A 17,005-nucleotide genomic window follows, 5' to 3' on the forward strand; every position below is an offset into this window, starting at 1 on the left:
TCTTATCCCTTGTTCCTATCATTCAATTTCGAATGATATTGAGTGAATGATTGAATGATCAAAGACAAAGTCACCATCCATAAAGATGAAGAACAAAATCTGCGAATGAAAAGTGATTTCGAAGAGAAAAATTGAAGTCTTTTCATGTGATTTTTGTGAATTTGTGTTAGTGCAAAATTCATTGTAGACTGTGTTTTTATAATATTTTTGGAGCAAAGTTCCCAAAAAAACGTACCGCTTGGTAGTAATATGAGTAATGTTACCAACCAAAATGGAACAGGTCTAGAGCAGCAGGTCAGTACCTCATGTACATGTACTTTGTATTGATTTTTAATTTAATGTATGAAGTTACTATAAACCTTTACATTACATAATATTCTTACTATAATCATGGAAAAATTATGACCAAATGACTCATCTTTTCAATAATAACTAGAAATTAATCCTTACGTGTCTTGGTATAACCAACATGGCGACCTGGCTCATCTAAGGTGCCTGATTGATTTTATGGGTTAGCTGAATTTCCGATCAAGATTATTAAATATGTGCAAACGAGATAAGAAATAAGTCTATCAAAGAAAATTCAGTTACTGTTGATGCTTTATATTGCATTTTAATAGCATCGTCAGATTTTTTTTTTTTTTCTTTAATATATAAAATTACTATTCATATTCTATAAAGTAATTATTAATTGCGATATTCACTGAAACCAGCTAATTCTCCAATTTGAAATAATTTTATGTTAGATATTTATAATAATCGATTAATCTTATAATTATTTAAGGGCAATTATATTTAATTTTCCAACTATAAATTTTTTTCATTGTTACAATGCAAAGTATTGTATAAATGTATAGTTTGCAATTTAATGAAAACGTTAGGTAATGTAACTATGAAATAAAAGAGCTTAAGGAGTAACTGTTCTATATAACTGTATTAGTATGCTTTGAAAGGTTTGAATTTTTATCATGTAATCTGAAAACTTGTTTTGATTTCATATATTAAATTAATAAAAAAAACAACTACAATAGTATCACTACACTTAAGAACCGTGTATTGGCAAACGCAGTGTGGGATGTCCTCTGGCCCGCTGGACCGATGATTTAAGTAAGATTGCCAGTGTAGGCTGGATGAGGATTGCGGAAAACCAGGATGTCTGGAGCGAACTTGGGGAGGCCTATGTCCAGCTGTGGACTGCAATAGGCTGAAGTGACTTAAAGAAAATCTTGTCTTAGTATTCCTAATATTTTTTCTCACATTATAATTATATCAGTCCTAAATCAATATAAATAAAATGTATCTTGACTTCTTTAAGTCATAAAGTATACTATATTATGAATTTGATATAAATTCAGTGACACACTTAAAAAGTTCATATATGTATCTGTATATGAACTTTCATAAATATGGAGCTGTTCTCCTATGTTCAAATATAACTTGTTTTGTATTGCATTAAAAAAATCGGTTGTGTTAAAAACACTACAATAGGGTACTTTAATAGAATAATCAATCTTTTATTAGTCCCTCTGGTCCTAGCATTAAGATGTTTGTTTGCAATGTATTAGTTTTGTTCCAACAAAACAATTGTAGTATTGTATCAAATAAAAAACATAAGTAAAAATAAACACCTCAGACTCAACAGCTTACACTAGGATTAGAAACAAACGTAATATACAAGTACAAATGCCCAGACCATGGGAAAATACTTATAAGTCCTATACAAATGTTTGCCATAAGCAGGGATTGAACCTGGACCCTCCAAATCCTCTAATATACTAAAAGTCTTACACTATAAAGCTCAGTCAGTTCATAAAAATATGATGGAAATTTAATAATGAGTTTTATCATTAAAGACTTCATAAAAATCTTTAATACATCAATCTTTAAAGCATTATTAGAAATACTTATATAGGGAAGTATAATACAATAATAAGTACTTAAATTTTTTTATGTATAATAATTCTCATGATATTTTATTCATGTAATAAAAATTCAACAATTTAATTTTCTTTGGTTTTACAGCTTGCTGGTCTGGACTTGCAGCCTCAGGCTCCTAAGAGTACTGGCCGCTATATTCCTCCGCATCTGCGTAGGCAGTTGGAGGCCAAAGGTAAAATATGAAAATATGCAATTAACTTAGTCGATTATTTATTTTCAATATAACATGAATCACGTTTTTAAAGTAGGCAGAGATAAGAAAGCAGTTTTAAATCAGTATTTCATTGATGAAAATTTACTCTTGTTCAGTAATGTCAGTGACCTGACCATCTGGGTCAAAAATGTATTTATACATGAATCAATAATTGTTACAACATGTCACTAATCTCTGATGTCTATGCCACAATACCATATGATTACTTTATACTTTCTTTAATAAGCCTAACATAATTATTGTTTTTAGTAGTGTTTCTATAATATATTTATTTCACATTTTTTTTTTTTTTTTCATATAACTTGAAGTAAAAATAAGTTTAAAAGTTTTTCTAGTATTATTTGTAATACGGCCTAATAGTTTTTTTTTTGCTCTAAATGGAGTTTGACATTTAAGAATTCTTGGAAGTAATTATTTTTTTGTTCTAAGTAACCTCTCTGTATATTGCTAAGTGAAATATTGCACAATGTTCTAGGAAGTCTGTATCTTGTTTCATGCTCATTTAAATTGTCATTAAAATTTTATCAGTAGCTTATGATATATATACATCCATCCTATATTACTTCGCAAATATTTCTTAATTACTTACCAAAACAGTTCCCAAGATCCCAATGTAATTTTAGGTTTTTGTGTAGGTCTAGAAACTGATCTTTTAGTTTTAATCGATTAGTATGTGATGTGTACTTTTTAGTAAAGGTAATTTTTTTTTTATGGTAGATTGCTGATGCTATAAATAGGTATACATCTTACAAGACCGGATTATCTTGAGTTTTAAGAACCATATTTGGCAAAAAAATAATTTTAGACTTTCTTCTTAGACAAAGTAAAATAAACGCAAGAAGGATTTGGTAGTATAATATTTTTTATTTCTCGATTAAAGTACATGTGACATGTTATATGTGATACTGTTATCGAGATTTTCATAATAATTGCTAATGATCAAAATAATGTAATTTTGACTCTGTCAATAATAATGGAAAACAGCAATGTCTGTTGGTTATTATATGTTCAAATATTTTTCGATACAAGATTAACTATTAAATTATAACTTTGTGTGACATTTAATCTATACATCTATACTCTACAAATAAATAAAATTGGAGTGTCTGTTTGTAATATTAAAATAACCGCTTATTTACTAAATGCATATGAATGTATACTCGGTACATTACCAAAACAACAAATTTTACAATTTTTGTCTGTCTGTCCGTTTGTTCCAGCTAATCTCTAAAACAGCTGGACCGATTTTGACAGGACTCACTGGCAGATAGCAGATGCAATAAGGAGTAACTTGGACTATTTTTATTTTAGAAATTTATTTATTTTATAACTTTGAACTGAATAATAACTTTTTTGTTAAATTCCACCTGGACGAAGACGTGGGTAAAGCTAGTTGTGCTATAATTCATCAGCTTCTGTACAGCATTTTATTTTGCTGCAATCCTTCAACCAAACATTTGATAATGAATTAGGTTAAAAAAAAGTATGATGACATTTGTTAAAGCTAGTTGTGCTATAATTCATCAGCTTCTGTACAGCATTTTATTTTGCTGCAATCCTTCAACCAAACATTTGATAATGAATTAGGTTAAAAAAAAGTATGATGACATTTGTTAAGAAACATGCTATAAAAAGTACTTACTATTTGGCATTTTTTCACATAAGTATGATACGTGAAAATTAAATGGAGTTGTAAAAATTTTGTCATATTTATGTAAATGATATTGGCACATACTGTAGATTTTTTTTTAAATTAAAGTAATTCAAGTACAATTAAATTTAGCAATTTTATAAAAATATGCGATCTTCAACGGACAATTTTGTTATTTATTTTTTTTTTTCTTAATTTTAAAACTGGTTTACAAAATTGATCGTATAAAGTAATTGAAATAGCAGTAGATATTTTACATTTTTACTACTTTTGACTACTTTTGACTACTTTTACTACTTTTGAAAGTATTGTACTTTTTTATTATAATTCTTTTATGATTAAATTTTGTAAAATATATGATCAAACCAATTACGTTTATATTATACATTATTATTATAACATTTATTTAGTTGACACAAATCAAAATTTTTAACTCAATTTTCACAGATTTCTAATGTCCTTTATCGAAGCACGGCAATCTAGTGGTATAATCTGTGGTATCTTTTATACTTTGGGGTTTCTGCAGTGAAACAATTACGTATATGTCTGATGCGATATGTTACTTTCACAGTGAAAGTAAAATTCAGAATCTAAATTTAGCGATTAAAAATAAAGCTTGTCAGCTTTGTGTGGCATTTAGTACAACTAAACTTTAAATAAAATTATGTTTACAATTTTATGAATTTTAATTTTAGTTACTACAAATATAATTGTCACCCTCCTTGAGTGGTGGTTCTGTTATAATTATGTATATTGTTTTTTTGTTTATCACGTTACGTTACGTTTCGTTTCTTTTATTAGGTGACGAATCTAAGCGTCCCAGCTTAGATTCTCGTCCTAGCGACGCTCGGGACAACCGTTCATCATACGGAGGCAACTCTAGGACCTACGACCGTGGTGGTCGGCGCGACGACCGCGACCGTGACCGCGACCGTGACTACGATCGCGGCTACGACTCGCGATTCCCGCGCAGAGACCGCGGTAAGTGAGACGCTAACGTTGTGTTATCTCATCATTGTGTTATATTATCTCCAACTCTAGTAATGTTTTTTTAATAAATTTTTTGTTACAATTTACTTGAAAACTTCTATCTAAAAATTTTTAAATACATAGATAAACGTATATAGGCATTCTAAACGGCGGATGAATCTTCATAAAATTAGGTCGCTTTATGATAAATATATCAAACAAAAGCTATTCATAATTTTTACACGCCTACACAAATCATATTAATGAAGATATCTGAATTATTTGAAAATGTTTTTATAAAAGGATCTTTTTGTATTTACTCATCAGAACTGGTTTAGATTTTTACAAAATAAAAATTATTTAATTGTAACTAGGTCGTGATTCCGGATATCAAAATGGAGACTCCGAGCGGTGGGTGGAGCCGGAGCGCGGGGGCGGGGGCGGGGGTGGTGGTACCAGGGAGGCTCCGAGCGGGGGCCGCAACATGCCGTCTCGCGACGTGCGACGCGACGAGGATTACAACGAACCGCCGCAGCCGCGCAACGATCGCTGGAAGGAGCCGGAGCCGCGCGAGGAGCGACCGCACTCCCGCTGGTCCGACGACGTGCGACGTTCCTCGTCGCGCCGGGACGAGGTTATTGCGCGGTTTTATAAATAAATCATTTATTTCTCTCAGTCGAACATCCTAAAAATTAAAAAAAAATGATTGAAACTAAATAAAAAAAGTAGAAAACAAAAGCAAGCTGCAAATGGATTAGTACTTAGTAGCAGGACAGACTAGCCTAAGCAGAATATTTGGTTCGCATTTTGTATCGATCGGCGTTCCCTCTCTCGCGAATTGATTTTGGGAGTGCGAAGTGACTTGCCAAAATTAAAAAGCTTAACAAAGTAGGACAAGCCGGAGCGTTTAATTTGGGCGGTCACTCATTCAAAAAACCTAACTGCCCGGGTTTATTATTCGAACGCCCCGTAACGCTACAGGTGGTTATGTACGAAGGCGGTTTTAAATAGACAATAAACCAAAATGTTTAATGTAATTCAAAAACATTCTCTATAGAACGATTGGACAATCCCGCTACCTCGCGACGAGCGGCAGGAGCTGGAGCTGTTTGGCACTGGAAATACGGGCATCAACTTCTCGAAATACGAGGATATACCGGTTGAGGCCAGCGGCGAGAACGTCCCGGACTTCATTACAAGTGTAAGTAAATGTAGTCGACATATAATGTATCATTTGTAATATGAAACTAGCCGACTTGACAGACGTTTTCCTGTCTAGGGACTACGTGAAATCGAAACAATCGTTACAACTTTTCAGCCTGTAACATCCCACTGCTGGGCTTAGGCCCCTTTCTCCTTGTAGGAGAAGGATTGGAGCTTATCCACCACACTATTCCACCTCGAGTTGGTGGATATGATCCCTATTATCGAAATAACGATCGCTATCAGGTATTTATAATAACAACCGGGACCGACGACTTGACGTGCCCGAGGCACGGTGGGGAGATCTACAAGGACAGACATCCAAATCCGAAATAAATAATCATTACTATTTTCAGTTCGAGGATGTTAACCTGACAGAAATAATGCGTTCGAACATAGCGCTAGCCCGCTACGACAAGCCGACACCGGTGCAGAAGTACGCGATACCGATCGTTCTGGGGCGTAGGGACGTGATGGCGTGCGCGCAGACCGGCTCCGGCAAGACCGCGGCCTTCCTTGTACCCATCCTCAACCAGATGTATGAAGCGGGACCCGTTAAGCATATGGGGTAATATTCACTATAATATAACTTTTTTTTAAATTTACGACTAAGTCGCCAAAAAAGCGACATATCTGATGCTAATCGAATACCGTAGTCTATAGACGCCTTCAACACCAGAAGCATCGCAAGCACGTTGCCATCCCTCCATTCAACTCTGCCCCAGGAGCCCCGGTGACCTTACAACAAGATCAAAAGACAAATTGAGATCAGTTTTGAGGTACTTTCCCTTGTTTGGTTTTTCTGCTCCAGATTTCAAGCAGGGTGTATCCTGTTAGCGCAATGGTAGTAGCACTGGTTTGTGGTTGTTGTGCTGGCACTTGCGGGTTCAATCCCCGCACATGGCATTGGCGATACAGATGTTTACTTTGGTCTGGGTGTTTGTGCTTATGAATTATGTTCTTCTGGACCCTTAACATAGGAAGTAAATCCTAGTGGACGTTGTTAAGTTTGAGGCGATTATTTATTTTTTTTATTTATTATTTTCAGAGGTGTCAAACGCAAACAGTACCCACTCGGCCTCGTGCTAGCCCCGACACGCGAGCTCGCCACACAGATTTACGACGAGGCAAGAAAATTCGCGTACCGCTCGCGCGTGCGACCCTGCGTGGTGTGAGTATACATTCTACTCTTTTTTTTTACATACACCAAGGGTCAGCAAACAAGCGGCAAACAAGCAAAAAAGTCTTATTATTGCTTTTGTTTTTGTAAATTAATTAATAAATTATATATATGGCGGCTTTCATTTTGAAACAACATCAATATGATTGACGGTCGGTAAATTGTTTACTTATTTAGTGCAAATTATTTGCATGGGTATTGCTAGTATAATAAACTAGTGGACACGTCGGACGTATATCCTTCTTTGGGGTGGGGACTCAGTGAATATAAGTATATTAAGACTAGCTGACCACGCAAACGTTGTTTTGCCATATATGTTACTAGCCGGAATAAACTCTTCATATTAACAACTAGCTGGAACCCGCGACTTCGTCTGCGCAGGATTAGTAAGTACTTCGAGTGGCTTATTATCTTCTCAATATCTATCTTTATACCAAAATTCATCGAAATTGGTTCTGTGACATAAAAATCAATTTGTTACTACCAAATGTGCATTAGAAATATATTATCAATTTTTATTGTATTTATGGTTCACTGTTTTTGCGATAATGGCTTACTTATAAAAGATAAATATATGCTGTCATGGATTTTTTTGTAGGACTAATTAAGATAAACATTTCTCTTATACATTATTATTTATATCCAAAAAGGGATTGATGATGTTTTTGAAATCTCATAGATAGCACTACTTATATTCATTTCATTATGTTTATCGGCTTAAGTTACTTCTATTGCGTGATTTTTATAGTGTGAAGCTAGCTTATAGTATGGTTATTAACATAATAATAACAACAAACATGCGTCATTAAATTACACGTTGTTACAGATTGCGTTGAAGATAGTAGGTGATAGCGTGATAATATGTTGTCTATATGTTGACCCGACTTCTTAATAATGTTCGTGCCAAATTTGAAGTAAATCCATGCAGTACTTTTTGAGTTTATCCCGGACATACATACAGACAAACAGACAAAAATTCTAAAAACTATATTTTTTGGCTTTGGTATCGATTGTAGATTATACCCCAAGTATTCTTTTAAAAAAATATTCAATGTACAGTTTTGACTTTCCTATCATTTTATTATATTATGTAAAGATGTAAAGATATGTAAAGATAAAACATCTTAATCCCCCCCTCCCCCTAATAACTTAGGGGTATGAAAAATAGATGTTGACCGATTCTCAGACCTACCTGATATGCACACAAAATTTCATAAAAATCGGTCCAGCTGTATCGGAGGAGTATTTTAACTAACATTGTGACACGAGAAGTTTTTATATAAGATGTATCGAATGTGCGTCACAGATACGGCGGTTCCCCGATCCAAGACCAGTTCCGCGAGCTGGACCGTGGCTGCCACCTGCTGGTCGCGACGCCGGGCCGCCTCGTGGACATGCTGCATCGCGGACGCGTGGCACTTGACCACTGCCGACATCTCGTTCTCGATGAAGCTGACCGCATGCTGGACATGGGCTTCGAGCCCCAGATACGAAAGATCGTCGAGGGCCACACGATGCCCAAGACCGGCGAACGGCAGACTCTCATGTTCTCGGCGACGTTCCCCAAGCAGATTCAAGAGTTAGCCCAGGCTTTTCTCTATAATTACGTGTTTCTCGCCGTCGGTCGCGTCGGTTCGACCTCTGAAAATATTACCCAAAAGGTTATATTTGTAATATTTTTATAAGCACAAGTGAAATATAATATTTTATTAAATTTTTTAAATTTTTTTGTATTGTTATAATTACAATAAATTATTTTGTTTAGGTGGTATGGGTAGAAGAAGCAGATAAAAGGTCCTTCCTTTTGGATTTACTCAACGCGTCCAACTTGCTTAATCCGTCACGGCCAGAAGAAGATCAACTTACCCTTGTCTTCGTTGAGACAAAAAAAGGTTTGTGTGCAAGTTACAAGGAACACTTTATTTTCACTGGCTTTGTTTTTAAGGATTTTTCCATCACAATGAAGGATCATCATCTATCATATGAATCAAGGATGCCTTTATTTATAGTCACCAAATGTTTTCATTTTTGAATATTATTTCTGCAGGTGCTGATCAACTCGAGGACTTCCTAGACGCAGATGGGTACCCAGTGACGTCCATTCATGGTGACCGCTCGCAGCGCGAGAGAGAGGAAGCCCTCCGTCGCTTCAGATCGGGACAGACACCGATTCTTGTTGCCACTGCCGTTGCTGCTAGAGGTCATTTCATTTGCATATTATATTTTAAATTAAAACAGCTATTAAGGGCCTGTTTCATTGGTTGCCGTTAACAATATTTGAGTGATGACATTATCCAACGGAAACAAATTTATGATATATTATTTTTTTTGACCATCAAATTCCACTATATTTATGGCATGTTTTTATTTAATATTGTGAATCTAAAAGCTGTAGTTGTATTTTCTTAATTGAAGCAAAACAGGTCCTAATGGCCTATTCTAACTCCTTCCGTTTAACTTTATTTAAAACTTATGGGCAGGATAAACTTTGTCCATAATGAGCGAAATAGGCCTTAATGAAATTTATATAAGAATTTCGAAAAAGTTTATGTGCTTTCAGTCAAAAAACATTTGTTTGCATTGTATGTTGTTTTTTTAAGAATTTCAAAAATTTTGTAACAGTCGTTTCCTTTTTTTTTTAATGACATTGCTTTCGCTTGGGTAAAAGGTGGGTAATTTTCTTATTAAAAATTACTTTTAACGAAATTTAATACATAATTATTTTAATATTTGGTTTACACTTATTTATAACATGTAGTTATTAGCTTGTCGCAATTCTGTTTTTATTAAAATAGTTAATTTTAAATATAAAATAAAATTAGTACAAACCTATTTTAATCATAATAAAATTTAAATACCTAACTTATAAAAGCGAAACGAAACTTATACTTTTAAAATTCTCAACAAAGATGGTGTAATAGTGTATCTATCAATAAATTGTTATAAGTGATATATGTACATATATAGAAACGGGTATTTAATACAATAATGTTTAGGCTTGGATATACCACACGTACGTCACGTAATCAACTTCGACCTGCCGTCGGACGTCGAGGAATACGTGCATCGTATCGGTCGTACGGGCCGCATGGGTAATCTCGGGGTCGCCACATCGTTCTTCAACGACTCCAACCGCGGCCTGGCGAGGGAACTCGTTGAGTTACTTATTGAAGCGAAGCAGGATGTGCCTAAGTGAGTAGTTTCGGAACCTATTCAATGCAAACAAACAATAATCTAATCTTTTCTCTTTATAATATTAGTATAGACTAGATGTCCCATGAGTCTCCTCTATCCTTCGGGTCAAGTTTTGATGTTGTTTTTGCATATTTATAGATAATCATAAACTAAAGTTAATTATTTATTAATTTAAATAGGCACCCAAATTAATGCGTTTCAAAATTATTTAAACTGTAACTGTTAAAACAAGTCCTATCGTGCTATAATTAATGATGACTATTAAAATTAAAAACGAATTCTGATTCCTGTGAAGTCTTTACTAAACGAGATTCATATGTCCGTACGGTCGAAGCTAAATCGACAGCACGAGTTAATCCTTAATGTTTAAAATGTAAAAAAAAAGAAATATTTCAATTGCCATGTTCTGTATAGTTGGCTAACGAGCGCAGCAGTGGAGGGTCGGCTGGGTGGTGGTGGACGGCGCGCGGGCAGTCGCTCGGGCGGCGGTCGCTTCGGTTCCAGCAGCTTCGGCGCTCGAGACTTCCGGACACAGTCGCGGCAGGCTCCGCGCTCTGCTGGCCCCTCCAGCATCAACTCTGGTAACTATTGTCTCTTAACCGTATTTTCTACTCAGTGTTCTCTGAGCTTAGATAAACTTTGGGTTAATTATTTTTTGTTATGGATAATGTACGGAGTTTTTCTATAAGTAAAAAAAAAAAATTAATTTATATTGAGCAAGCCTATTGTGTTTTAAATGATTGCTTATGTTTTTTTTTTCTACCAACAGTCTAAATTATTTTAATATCTGAAACAGGCTTCGCCTACGGTGGTGGCGGTTCATACGGCGGGAACTACGGCGGGTCTTACGGCGGCGGTGGAGGGGGCAACAGCGGAGGCACTGACTGGTGGGGCGACTCTTAAGCGCCTCGCCTCGCACCGCCCGCCTGCTTTACTGCATCTACCTTCCGTACCTCGGTACTTAGGCAGAGTCCCCCTTACAATATGTTATCATTCCTGAACTACCCAGTCACGAAACCGAGTCACAACATTCTTGTTTCTGTATTTGACATAATTTATTACTTGAGGCTCTGCTCTAAATATCATCCCAAAATGTGCCACCTTCGTGTTATTTTGCACTCTAAACATGCGTCTAGATTAATGTGTTGTATTCGGAGAGTAGGGATAAAATATATCGGTGATCACGCTTATATGGAGAGAGCGGTGCGATTAATATGTGTTTGTGTGACGCGCCGTAAGCGCTGAATCTCAGGTGCGCGGCTCGCGGCAGCGTCCATTTCTTAAAATCGTTTATATAAATTCATCAGGCATATTTGCCTATATTTTAGACACGCAAGGCAGTTGCGATCAATTACGGACTCTCGATTAGCGTGTTATGATACACGTTTCGTTTGCATTGCGTCGGATTGGTCGTGGCTCGCACGCGTTTTATCATTTCTCAGTAATGATGTGAGTAGTCGATTAATATAGAAATATTTTTGATGTTTGATCTGTATCGTGAATCCGTTCGAATGATGTATCTATGTATTTCAATTTTTCTATTTTCTTACTGTCTCGTTGCTGATTCACTACTTCCGATTATAAAATTTTGAAGCATTTATGCACCCTAATGTCGATGTGTAGCTATTTATTGCAGTAGATAATGTCGAAAATACCGATACAGTATCATAATAATGTACTAAATTTTATCTGTAGAAATCCCATTATGTAACATCTGTCAACATCGTGGTATAATAATTTGAATGTGAATTTACCAATAAAAATTAAGAAACAAGATAAACTGTTCGTTTTATTAAAAAAAAAAAAAAAAAAAAAATTAAATTCTTATTTCTGTGTCTCAAATGTTTATTATGCACTATGTGCTGATAAAGTGACATCTTATGCTGGTAAAAGATTCGAACCAAGTCGATCTACCGGGCTGATTGATAATAGAATGATACCGTAAAACGGGGTGAATAGCAGTGATTTTCAACCTTGTCTTAAGAATTCATTGTCTGTTACATGTTTTTATTATTCTCAGGTTATTTTATATCATGTCCGGTACCTTATAGAAAATGCTCAAAGAATACTTTTTTAACTATAAGCAAAGTTTTTGCAGACTTTTAAAAAAATATGCACTGTTTCTATTCACCCGACGATTGGGGTCAATAGAAATGCGTAAAGGGGTGAATGGAAAAACTGTTGGGGCTACCACAGATGACTTGTCCAACAATGAAAAAATGTAAGGTTGTGTATTTAAAAGTTGTTTTGGTTTGTAAATTTTAAATGAAATTCAAAATTTGTGATTTAAACTATTTATGCGTATAAACAAATAATAAAGTATGTTTCTTTTTTAACCAATTCTATTTTTATGGAATGTTATTTCTTTTCAATAAATCATACAAGATACTTCTTATTCGTATTTTTATTTGAATTATTATAAATAAAATAACAAAATAAGAACAACCTTCTGAATTAAAAGTTTAGTTTTTCTGAATTTAAAGCTTATACATATATGACGAAAGGCTAGGCATAGACATATATGGCGTTAGGCTGTAATGATGATGATGATGATATGACGAAAAATAAACAACTATAAATTTTCGGAACTTAACAATTATCATATCAAAGTTATCACAGGTCTTCAGCCTACGTTATGACTTTGTAGAATCAGTAAGACTTACGTAATAATAATCATAACTCTATTTAAAAAACTGAACTGGTCAATATTATCATAACAAAGATATAGCTTTGTAGAACCAGAGTGCTTAGCGTGAGTTTTCTTAATCAATGAGAGCGACAAACACGGTTGAACGTTACTATGGCGTCAACGTAAAAAAACTCGCACTAAGCACACTATACTAATATGTAAAAGTAATCAAAATTTTTAAAAAACAAACAAATTCTAAATATTTCCAACTTAAGAATTATTATAACAAAGTTCTCTCTGACTCACTCACTCACTCAAAGTCACTCTCATCTAAATAATACGGACTTACTATTCATAAATACAGAAAGTATGAAAGTAGGTAGTTATTTAGTTCTGTTAACAGTTTTTGACAACCCTATTTATTTATTTCTATTAACCCGTCATCAGTTGCTATTCACACATTAATCGTTTCTATTATTCCCAAAGAGCAACACGGAGGAGAGTAGCCATGTACAGGCGTTCCCCTCTGTCAAGGTATAAGGCCAAATGGCCATATGCAAACAATAAAACTAGTTGCAGCCGCACTGATCACTAGACTAAATCTAGTTGCGCGATTGAATCAACGTCCTTCAAAAAATGCCAAATTGTTCTGTCTTTTGCTGCAAAAAAAGATCTGCCACGTCAAATTTACTAAAACATGGCGTTACCTATCATACGTAAGTATTTTTTAATCTTTTTTAAACTTAAAAATTACAAATATTATCGTTCGTGTTGACTCGATTTGTTTACCAACACAGGCGCTCGCCCGCATACAATATGCGGATCGGTCGAGCGACTGATCGGAGTCTATTTCCGAGAAGTCACTGTCGCCGAGCGATAGTGTTGTTATCGGTTTGTTTGTAGATGGTCGATAGAGAGGATGGTAGACATTTTTGAGATTTTGATTTATTTAAAATATTATATTGCTAGCTTTTTTTAATAAACACAGTTATATAATAAAATTGCATTAAATTTAATATAATACACGTATTATGAGTATTAATATATTTTACTAGAATTACTTAATGTGAACTTCCACCATAATGTTTTATATAAAAATTTGGCAGGTTTTCTGAAAATCCAAATTTAAGGGATACATGGGAAAAAAATGGTAATAACAGATTAACCTGGACGCCCACAAAAAATAGTGTAATTTGTTCAGATCATATCAATACCACTAACTTTCAAGTGTTGGCGAACAATAGAAGGATTAGTCGAGGGCACCAAACCAACACTAACGCCACACTGTTTTTGTCCCGTAAGTTTTTTTTGTCTCATGTAAAAGGTAATTAAGATATGGTTCACCTTAGTCATAGTAGTGAAATGAAGCTTAGATTTATCAACTTTGAAAATTAACAATGTCCATCCTTTCAGAGTCATCAATAAATCATTCAATCTAGCAGATGACAAGCTATCATCTTATGATGCCATTAGTGTTACGCTCCTTACTCCCGATTCGTTGACATCACCGTGTACATCATCAACTCCTCAAAATACATATGTTAACTTTAAATCGTTTATTGTAGCCTAGCATTGTTTGGCACAACAACTTTGCACCAAACGTATTGTGACATAATTATAATAGTTAGACATAGGCTGTCGCGACACTTTTTAATTGATTTCCAAAAAGGGGAGGTTCTCAATTCGACTGTATTTTTTTATGTATGTTACTTCAGAACTTTTGACTGGGTGGACCGATTTTGATGATTTTTAATTTAATAGAAAGCTGATGTTTATCATGTGGTCGCGTTCAAATTTCATCGAGATCTGATAACAACTTTTTGAGTAACCTTTGATAACGCGTATATATTGCGTATATTGTATTACTTGTCGATGTAATTGAAATCGTTTTTTTTTTTCGTTTGCGAGTAAATACAATTATTGTAGATAATCATGTGTTCTACAAAGTCTTACTACATTATATATTTCTATTATCATTAGTTTTTGCAGCGCACGCAATGTAAGGAATTTTTTAGGTTATTTTTTTATCCCTTGGGTTACATTATTGGAGTTTTAGTAAGGATCCCTAATATTTTTGAAAATATAGTATAACCTATGTCGCTCAGCGATAGTGTAGCTTCTCAACGCTGAAATAATTTTTTGAATCGGTCCAGTAGTTTCGGAGCCTATTCAATGCTAACAAACAAACAAACAATCAAATCTTTACTCTTTATAATCGTTTATTTTACATGAAGACGTTTGATTTGTAGTATATAATAAATTAAGTCTATTTTTATAATAACATCTTACCTTTGTATCACTTTAAAAACCTTATTTCCCTAACCGAGTACTTGAATTTATCGATAATGGATATCGACAGTTGTTACAACCACGGCTGTAAGCAACTTGTCAGTGTAGTTGCGGTGTGTCATTATACTGTAATGACACAGAATGTATCTATGTGTGTGTGAAAAATGTAAGTGTGATTTTAATTTAGTATGTGTGAGTTTCGTAGTGACAGACGATTATTTTTGTGTGGGAATTAGATAAAGTGTGTATGTGTGTAATTTCCCCCCGCAAAAAATGACAGACAGTTTTGTATCGGTAGCAGACGCAATGGCTACTCCCCTCCGTGTTGCTCTATGATTATTCCATACTAGGCTTCCATTAAACCCATACTATAGTTCTATTCACCCTTCAATGGATTCTATTGACCCCATTTAGACAGTAAATTTACACTAACTGTGATTTTAATATATTTTTTACCCCTCCGTGTTGCTCTATGACCTGGAAGCATTTCATAATTAAAAAAACGTCATCCACCGGCAAGCATGAATTTAGGAGAATTCCCCAACTACCTAACGCGTGCCTAGATCTTTTACTTGAATAAAGTCTCTTTGAATAATCATATAAGAGCTGTATTTGTTTGCTTTCTAACGAAACTTATAATTTCTCTTTCGGTAATAATTGCGAATTGAAAAAACAAACACTTTTTGAAATAAAAAACAATTTGAAAATTAGAAAACACTGGCTCAATTTGCTTTAAATTTTTTATGTTTTCCCCATTACAGTGCAGATTGTGAACGAGCATTCAGCGAAGTTTATTTAATCAAAACAAAACTTAGAAACAGTTTATCCAATGATACACGTAAGGGCAACATTATTAGCAATTAGTTAAGAAACGAAAATTATACGAAGTTTAACCCAACGAATTCTTTTATTAAAAAATATGACCACAGAAAATTTTGTATGGGTGTAACAAACAGTAATATTGCATTTATTTTCTAAAACTAAACGAATTTTGATAATTTATAATAAAAAATTAGTATACTACTCTACTTCTAGACTTCTAGTTCTACCTAGTCTTAAAGGGCTGTACGATCTTTTTATTTGAAAATTTCCTTGGCATACGATTTTTTTTTTGTAGTTGGCGTACGATCACACTTTTTGTGCACGTGGCAGCCCTGCCGTGTACTGACCATTGCCGAATAAGCACGAAACTATATGAAGTAACCAAAAAGGGATGTCCTGTACGCGTGCCTGAGGGTTTTGATTAATCGATTTTTATTCAATTCGATTAAAACTAAGTCATAAATATATATTTATTTTTAATTTTATAGGGAGGTTTTAAAACTCAAACAGTCTACTCAAGTAGTCGTTAATAAATAACTGATATGCAAGTAAATCGTGTGCTGTGTGGCTACGGCACTAAAGAATTTAGCCACTCCCTCTCTTCCCGTGGGTGTCGTAAGAGGCGACTAAGGGATAACAAGGTTCCACAACCACCTCGGAACTTAAGAAACCGACCGATGGCGGGATAACCATCCAACTGCTGGCTTTGAAATACACAGGCCGAAGACGGGCAGCAGCGTCTTCGGTGCGACAAAGCCAGTACTGCGGTCACCAACCCGCCTGCCCAGCGTGGTGACTATGGGCAAAACACATGAGTTCACGTTATTTTTGGCGTAAACTTGTGGAGGCCTATGTCCAGCAGTGGACTGTATAGGCTGTAATGATGAAGTAAATCGTGTGTTTCAACCGAGATTT

General features: G+C 34.7%; 1 protein-coding gene across 1 annotated transcript; it reads left to right on the plus strand.

The window, feature by feature from the left end:
* The first annotated feature begins 249 nt into the window (after positions 1-249).
* Positions 250-12,130, plus strand: LOC123664449 (ATP-dependent RNA helicase DDX3Y). Its single transcript, XM_045598994.1, has 14 exons — positions 250-294; positions 2,023-2,110; positions 4,605-4,784; positions 5,147-5,406; positions 5,830-5,973; positions 6,332-6,543; positions 6,704-6,708; positions 7,026-7,146; positions 8,462-8,816; positions 8,921-9,047; positions 9,203-9,355; positions 10,152-10,347; positions 10,765-10,931; positions 11,147-12,130. Exons 1-14 carry the CDS (start codon positions 250-252, stop codon positions 11,251-11,253), a joined length of 2,160 nt encoding a protein of 719 aa, XP_045454950.1. The 3' UTR covers positions 11,254-12,130.
* The last annotated feature ends 4,875 nt before the right edge of the window (positions 12,131-17,005 follow it).

This window comes from Melitaea cinxia, chromosome 2 (assembly GCF_905220565.1).
Source record: "Melitaea cinxia chromosome 2, ilMelCinx1.1, whole genome shotgun sequence".
In the NCBI taxonomy this organism is placed as follows: Eukaryota; Metazoa; Arthropoda; class Insecta; order Lepidoptera; family Nymphalidae; genus Melitaea; species Melitaea cinxia.